An 8774-nucleotide genomic window follows, 5' to 3' on the forward strand; every position below is an offset into this window, starting at 1 on the left:
AAATAAAATTAAAAAAAAAGAGCAAACATATAATAGAAACCAAGATAGAATAAATAAATAAAATCTTAGAAAGAAGGTTAGTCATATATACTAACCTGATTCCGGTTCAGAATGCGCCTCTCCATCTCTTCTTCCGAACAATCAAAAAACAGGACAAATTCGGGTTCAATTTTAGTCTGCATTCACATCATTCATTTCCAAAATCAATAGAAAGCATCCCAAATTGGCAGCTTCAGCAAACAAAATCCACATGAACTATTCTGAATAGGGCATTCCGAATATGGATAACATTTACATATCTGTAGAGATAGCAAAATCGAGATAAAAGAAGAGTTATCATAGAGAGCTTACAACAGCCTCAAATGCAGCACGGTTTTCCTCATTACGGGGAAAACCATCAATAAGAAATTTGTCGTTACTGTCTTCCAGTATTGCTCGTTGAAGAAGCTTAATTGTTACTTCTGAAGGAACAATCTTTCCCTCCTTAATCATGCTCTGAATCATATTCCTGCAGCACATTAGCAAACACAGACTTTATTAGCAAGGTCATTGTTTAAAAAGAATCACCCATTTAAACCATAGCAGAATCCACATGCTGTTGCAACAACATAAAATAGTCTTTTCAGAATAATCAGAAAGGAAGAGAACAGCATCGGTGGATAAAAAGGCATTCAAATTTTGTCCACATGCAACAAAAATAAAATGCACTTGATGGTTCATTATATAACATATCAAGAAAGAATAAATAATAAATAATTAACAGTGGGAAGACAATCCTAACCATCTGTTCACAGGAAATTCACTCAAAAACCCCAAAGGAAAAGGTTGGAAATCTTAGTCCCATTTGTTGCCATATGTTTTTTTGTAGCAATAAAGGCATAGCACAAATTTAGAACAAAAGCATTATTTATTTGTCACACTTTTGATTCTTAAAAGGAGTTCATGCTCCAATTTGTGAAAAAGAACAAACAAACAAGCAGGAAAAACACCAGGAAAAAAAGAAAAAGAAAAGGGTCCACACTGAGGAAAAAAATTAAGTGAAGTGGGGCTGCAACTTAAGATCGACAGACTCCCATCCAATTTACACCAAGAATTTCTCTTTTGAAAAACATAAAAGGTTACCAATGAGAAAGATCTTAACTAACTATTATTGACTTCACTAATTGCAGCCATTTCAGCCAAAAGCACAAGCGTAAGAATAAAGAAAAACATGAGATAGTCATCTACAACCAAAGGTCTGCAAATCAAATCATCAGGAAAGTCCAATTACACCAATTCCTAGGGTAGGATGTCCCCAACATAAGGCTACAAAAATGAAAGTTTCCAACTCACAGTTCCACCAGTATGAAAAGGTACAGGAAAAAATAAAAAATAAAAAAAAAACAACACCCATACCCACCAAGAGGAATACAGTAAGGTCAAGAACTAAGTAAACAGAGCATAGAGCAGGAGCATGAGTGTGCTTGAAAAGAGCAACTTAAGAAAACAATAGAGCCTAGAGCACCTCCAATGCATTTGTAATTCTACGGATTACTTAATATGAACACCCGCACACACTTGGTCTCTTAAAACCAAGTAAACATTGTAGAATGATCACTCATGGGGGCAAATAAGAACTAAATTATATGTTCGAGGCTTCAAGCCCCACATAATTATAATTTGTTAAATTAAAATTTGCAGAAAAGTAATGGCACCACAACTTTTTGGTCAAAATATTCATGTCTCTAAGTCATATCAGTGGATTTGGGGGATTACTCTTTCAATCAACCAATCTCCAGATTGAAGAGGAACCTCTCCCCCTTTATTCATTAGACTGCGTTGGACTGAGAATACATATACAAGCTGCTTCCAAAGAAGAAAATACATGAAAACAATAACAGAAAACCCATATATCCTGTAGAAAAAGCAAACGCCTTCCATTAGCAAACCTTTTCAAGAACTACAAGTCAATCAGATGGATTAGGTCATACAGACATAAGGTTTAGTTTATATCATCATTGTTAAGATCCATGAGATAATAATTCCACTTTTTCACAAGGGCAAAATGTACAGTATAGCATTCGATGACTTCTTTGTTAAACCAACATCCATTTTAAAGCTGCAACTGTTCTTATATTTGGACACTAAGTATATTGAATCAAGGACGAGAACAGATTTTGGTTTGACAGAAAGGAATGTGGATCTAATACAGCTTAGCTGAAAACTATTACTCTAAAACCATACCCATTTTCAGAACCAGATTTAATTTCTGCTCGTAGAAGATCACCAGCACTGAGATGAGTGTACCCAAAGTGTTTCACAATATTTGCACACTGGGTGCCTTTCCCACTGCCTGGACCACCTGCTCAATCCACAGAATCAATATATCAGTTCAGAGAAATCCCTTAAAATCATGTGTGTGTGTGTGTGTGTGCATGCATGTGACTTTGTGAGAGAGAGTGTGTCAATCCACAGAATCAACAAACCAGATCATATACACCATGGAGACAGTCATAAATTTCATTTTCTTCTTGCCACTCTCTTTCTTCCATCTGAACCACACTGTCTACTTCACCTATTTTGGTAAGTGGTCCACAAATGCCTATTGAATGGCGGCTACCAATGGCATATATATCACATTATACTACAAAAGTATAAAGTGCAGCAAATCCATCATCTACACTATACATGAGCTCAAAATTAATATATTACTTCATAACCAACATTTTACGAAAAAAGAAGCAAAAATATATCCTTTGGAAGATTTAAAATTAATTTAATTGAAAATCAGAAAGTATTTAGAGTGAATTTAGGTGAAAATACCCAGAAGATGCACCCTGTAGAAGCTTTCCACAGGGACACTTGCATCTGCATGCTTATAAAAAAAAATGCATACGCAGAAGAAGTTGGTCTTACTTTGTAGCAAAATGTCAAAGTATAGTTTAAGTACCGTCCATTTTTAGGTTCTTTTCTATTCTCAAACTTGAGATCATTGTCACTTGAGACAGGCAACTTCAGGAGTGGGAATTATTGAACACCACAAGGAATTCAAACCCGGAAATTACTTCTTGTGGTTAAAGAAAATAGGGAACAAATCAGGAATCCAGAAATAGCATACAAGACCAACCCCAGGTGTAATTAGGAAAACACGATCCTGAAAAAGGAAGGAGCAACCATAGGGGCAAAGTCCAAACCTCATAAACTAATGGAAGACACGACCCTGAAAGTGTGCATTGTTAGAAAAGGATCTTTGCAACAGAGAAGACTCCCAAAATAATAATGATGGCTAGGAAGATAACAACCACATAAGGAATAATGAACACTGATGTTGACTGTTGAGTCTCAAGTATGGTGTCTGGCAGCCTTTTATGTACCATAACTATTTTTTAGTCATCAAAGTAGTCATTGAATTAGTTATTCACAATTTTACCAAATTCAGTACCAGGACTGAAGCCCAAAATTTTCAGTAACAAAAATAGAACCTTTAAATACAAAAGAATTTATAAGCAACTACATTCTCAGCAGATTTTTTTAATGTGAAACCGAAAATCTGATAAACAAGAGTTGTGCTAAGAAGAAGAAAATTGAAAGGTTGAAAGTGGTGAAAAAGGAACTCTTCAAAAAGCAAGTTTGAATAATTAAAGAGAGCCTCCAGTTAATTTAAAATATTAAAAATTAAAAAATTAAAAAGTATATAAAATGGGAAAAGAGAAAACCTCTAATATAAGGTTAGCAAGCACACAAATAAAAATTGTGTTTACAAAAAAATGCCAGGTGGCTCATGTGTTAAGACGTCCTTGTAAGAACTTTGAGTTTCCTAGCAATTAAAAATAATTATGGTATAATCATCCCCAGAATATAAAAGAACTTTTAATAGCAGATCCATATGAATATGTTTGAAAAAACTAATGAAATATCAATAAAAATCAAGGAAACATACCCAAATAAGCTTGGTGATATAGAAAACATACATATAGAAAGCTACAAGCATGCTTATTAACAGAAACTAATCACAATAGGTAAATCAACTTTCAATAATTTGTGCTCGAAAATTTTCTTATTTTTTCATGTGAACAAATAAATACTAATTATGGAACCTAAAGGGCTGCAATCAAGCTTGAATTTATTCAAACTAATTCCAGTAATCAAAATTTCCTAATTTCTCAATTCCAACACAACTATCACTTTTAGAGTTTGCCTTCAAAGGAAACCAATTGTTGACAGCATCTAGTGATGTGTAAATTATCAACTCCTTATAGTTCAAATTGTGGAAATCAGCTCTGTGCAGCTAAAATCAGAGAAAGGGACAAATTGAAAGAATGGAGACAATAGATCGATTAAGGTCCCAGGGGGCTTAAGGGTTGACCTAGCAAGAGATCAGGGAAGAATTTAGAAGACTTGAAATTGAAGAAACTTTAATTTAAAATTGTTGATTTCACCTTCTTAATCGAAACTTCAAATCTCCAGTTTCATCCTTAATAAGAGAGAGAGAGAGAGAGAGAGAGAGAGAGAGAGAGAGAGAGAGAACCTTCAAACTCTCAACAGAAAATTCTGAATCTTCCCAATATGTTGTGATAAGTGAGAACATGGAATAAAAGGTGGGATTCAGTATTAGGGCAACTAGATTGGTTCAAATCAACTTGCAATGCCTTTTGGAGTCATTTGGCAGTCCAGGTTAATTAACAACTAAGAAACAAGGCCATTTAGGTACTAAAAGGAGGTAACAACTCAAAATTCATGTTTCAGGTCAATGTTGAGTGTCAGGAGCAAGCCTGATTAACTAATTTATAATTTGATTTTCTTTAAGTGTGTGTTTTCAATCTGACTTTCTAAGACCTTCCAGTCTCCCTACAATGACCTGCATTTGGTCAATACATTATTTGATTAGCAACTTGGCTGCTTCCATCCTGCATTTGAGAGTTAGTATCCTATGGAGATAGTCTAAATCATTTTTTTGTCAAGAATAATTTTATGTGTCCTTAACTACAGTAAATACAGATCAGGATTTACCAAAATAATACTGTTGCTACCCACAAACATTCACTAGTAAAAAGACAAACTAAAACAAAAAGACCAAGAAGAGAGTGTAGAATAAACCATAATACCATTTACATAAACAAATTAAAACTTTTGGATAAGAAAAAATGGCTTGTTAGGTACAATACAAAACAATGAGACTTGTTAGAGAAATTATCAAGCATTCAGAGAAGTAATACTAGAAATTCAGCTAGGCAAAGAAGGATTGTGCAACTTTTACAGGCAAAGACCTTACTGAATAGGATCAGTTGTTGAAAGAATCAGAAACCAAAGTGCTCACCTAAGACAAAAACAACTTTAACCTTCTTCTCAGCTAGCAAGTTTTCATTTGTTTCCTGCAACCAAATATGTGTCAGACTATGACTCCACAAAGATGAGACATGAAAGAGATAAAATGAAACATTTGTCTCTATAAGCATATTTCAAATTTTTAATGATCAGCAACAACCAGATTCTGCTATCTTATCAATAAAATAAAATAAAATAAAATAAATAGTTACTTTTTGTTTAATGTAAAGAACTAACAAACTGGTACAAATGTATTCATAACAGGGACTAAGTCACAATTCCTTGGTCATTGCAATTTCTGATGGGTTAAACTCAGGTAAAATAAAATCAAATAAATAAATAAATAAATAACAACAGAGAATCTCACAATGAAACAGTGTTCTGTATATAGAAAAGAAGGAATGCAGTCATTCTAAGCTTGAGTTATTTACGCCCTATTTGGTAACTATTTTTTAAAGCGGTTCTAAAAAATAGTTTTCAAAAATTGTTCTCTAATATTTTGTAGAACAAAAATCTGTTTGAGAACCTAAAATGTTTTTAACCTATTTTTTATATTTTTAAATATGTTTTAAAAATAATTTTTATGTTTAAAGCTTTATTTTTAATCATTATACATGTTTATATAATTTTTTTTAAAAACAAGTGAAAATAACTAAAAGATATTCTCTAAAAATACCTTGTTTTCTGTTCTCAAGAACATAAAACGGTTTCTAGTTGTCATATGTGTTTTCTAGTTTTTTTCTTTTTGTTCTGGAAAACAAAAAACTGTTCTTGAAAACAGTTGTCAAATAGATCCTTAAATACCTTCACACGTGTTTTCTAGTTTTTTTGTTCTGGAAAACAAGAAAACTGTTCTTGAAAATAGTTATCAAACAGATCCTTAAATACCTTTTAGTGATGGGTTGGAAGTTACTTTAACAGTGCTTCTAAAAATATGAAAGTACTTTGAAAACTTTAACTAAATGATTCACTAGCTCACTTTTTAACAACTCCTATTATTTTTGGATTTAGCACTAAATTGATAAAACACAAACAAAATAACCAAAAAAAATAAAAGCTACCTTGATGACAGACTCAGGAGCACTTCCCATGAGTACCAATCAAGTATTGTCCTTGTACACTATCTGCAACCAAAAAAAAAAAATTCAAAATGAAAATAGAAACATTTATAATAGCACTCTTATCACATCTAGCATATAACTTGTTTTAGATTCAGCATCCAAAATGAGGCCATCACAAGATAGGTCAACCTTTGTAAGTATTAGTAACAAAGAAACTGAAATGGTGTCATTTCATGTCTATTACTGTCAGCTGGTATAATCTCCCATTTTTTCCGACCTTGCAATGCTATTTGAACAAAATGTCAAGCCTAATAAATGATTTTTTTAATAATCCAACCAGCACAGTAACAAGCCACCATAAATCATTATCACATCATCATACAGTGTGACCACATGACATCACATAATGTTATCATATTGGCACATGAACCCACATGATTGGTATTATATTCCTTGTGCAGATCCCAAGGATAATTAAAATAGATTGACATGTTAGGTTCATTCAATTTTTACGGAAAAAAGGAAAAAATAAACTATTGATTCAAACAATCACAAACCCATACCTACACTATCGTTTCAAATCCACAAATTTAAACAAACATTTTGATTTTAATTACCCAAACCCTGCACAGTTGAAAATCAAGACAAGAAAAAGAAACACATTTTTTGATTTAAAAGCATACCTCATCTAATTCTCAACAGATCCACTACAGAAAGTCCACGAATAAATTTTCTTCCTAGGTACAAATAGAATTTTTATAGAAAGGAGCCTAACAAAAAGGGGCGCAAGTGCACAGGGACAAATTGAACACAATCAACAACCAAAACTGATCCGATCCAAGCAAAATCGCTGAAACAATGAAATACGAGCTCATACTTGAACAACATACATATACTGGAAGAAATTAGAACCCAAATAAGATTCAAACGAGATCAGAGCCTCATTCAAATCGAAATTAAAAATAATAATAATAATAATAATGCTGAGAAATGGTAAAAGCCGCCAACCTATAAGAAATCACAACCTGAATAAGACTTAAACCAGATCAGCGCTCCACCCGAATCAAAATCAAAACCAGCGAAAAGAATTGGTGGAACCAAATAAGATTGGAAAAGAGAAAAGTGCTCCACCAGAATCAAAAGCGAGATCATTCAAGTGTCGAGAAATGGCAGAAGCAAGCATATATCAAAAAACACATCACAGACAAGATACGAAAGAAACAGATCAGTGCTCCATTACCAAAATCATAGATCAGAAAACTGGTAAAAAAAAAAAAAAAAGCCGAGCAGTACCGAAATCACAATTCAAATGACAAATCAGAGCAGCATTCCAAAATTAATTGAAGAGAAATGGTGAGAGCAGAGATAGATCTGAAGAGATCTGAGACAAACCTTCTGTGTGGTGGTGGAGAAATGGAGAAGAGAGAATTGAGAGGGAAACGGGGGAGCTCTGAAAAGCCAAAACTCGGTTGCGATTTGTCACTGGCTCTCCGCGTGGCCTCTTATATAGTGACGTTTTAAATGCATGTTCATTTTTTTTTTTTTTTTTTTTTTTTTCCTCCCTTACTTGGATCCCCTCGGTGGGTAGTGGTGGTAAACCCACCTTGCGTGATTAAAACGGCTAATCCCACGATGTTGAGTAATTTTCAACTCTACTGCTCTGTGGCCCCTTAATGTCAACATTTTTCCGTTCCGAAAACGCAAAAAAATAAAAAAATAAAAAAATAAAAAAATAAAAAAATCATATGGTTTCCAAAATATAAAATAAAATGGATATGTAGGGAGAGTTTTATAAGTGTTCGCACGTGAATTTAGGAAAAGCCTAAATTCATGACATTGAGTTTGTATACTCTTAGACTTAATTAGAATTTGAAATTGAAATTAAAATCATAATTTTATTTATAAATTAAAATAAATATTTCATAAAATTAATTAAATGAGTATAAAAGTTCTTATTGAATATAAAAACAGGCTTCTTAACTTTTCAAAAGTTATCCAAACAAAACGGTAAGGCCTTGTGATATATGTTTTTAAAAATTGTTTTTGAAAATCAATTATTTAAGAAATGAAGTCAAGTTGGATAAAGAAAAAGGAAATGTAATGGAGAAGGTTTAGTTTTTAGAAGTCAAAGGAAGAAATTTTTTATTTGGTAATGAGTTTTAACCGAGCTTCTTTAAAACGGGAAATCGGGTGTTTTAAATGTTTTTAAGGTTACTAAATTTAAAAGAAATATTTGGTTAAAAGTACGAAATAATCTCCAAATTATAAATTTAATTTTTTTTATATTTTTATTTGAAAAGCAATCTGCTTTTTATATAAATGTTTTCTACTATTTCAAGTATTTGTAGGTTTTCAAAATTATTTTTATAAAAAAGTAATAAGGATATTTTTATCAAAATGAAACAAAAA

The 8774-nt window shown here is 32.5% G+C and overlaps 1 protein-coding gene across 1 annotated transcript in view; it reads right to left on the bottom strand.

The window, feature by feature from the left end:
* Positions 1–7851, bottom strand: part of LOC117931974 (UMP-CMP kinase 3-like) — a 35596-nt gene extending 27745 nt beyond the window's left edge. The window contains exons 1-6 of the mRNA XM_034853035.1: positions 7758–7851; positions 6366–6428; positions 5297–5351; positions 2224–2341; positions 352–508; positions 96–176 (exon numbers count right to left, since the gene is read on the bottom strand). Of these exons, the coding sequence (XP_034708926.1) occupies positions 96–176; positions 352–508; positions 2224–2341; positions 5297–5351; positions 6366–6395 (441 nt within the window). The 5' untranslated portion in view covers positions 6396–6428; positions 7758–7851. The remainder of the gene's footprint in view (positions 1–95; positions 177–351; positions 509–2223; positions 2342–5296; positions 5352–6365; positions 6429–7757) is intronic.
* Positions 7852–8774: the final 923 nt, after the last annotated feature.

This window comes from Vitis riparia, chromosome 15 (genome assembly GCF_004353265.1).
Source record: "Vitis riparia cultivar Riparia Gloire de Montpellier isolate 1030 chromosome 15, EGFV_Vit.rip_1.0, whole genome shotgun sequence".
Classification (NCBI taxonomy): domain Eukaryota; kingdom Viridiplantae; phylum Streptophyta; class Magnoliopsida; order Vitales; family Vitaceae; genus Vitis; species Vitis riparia.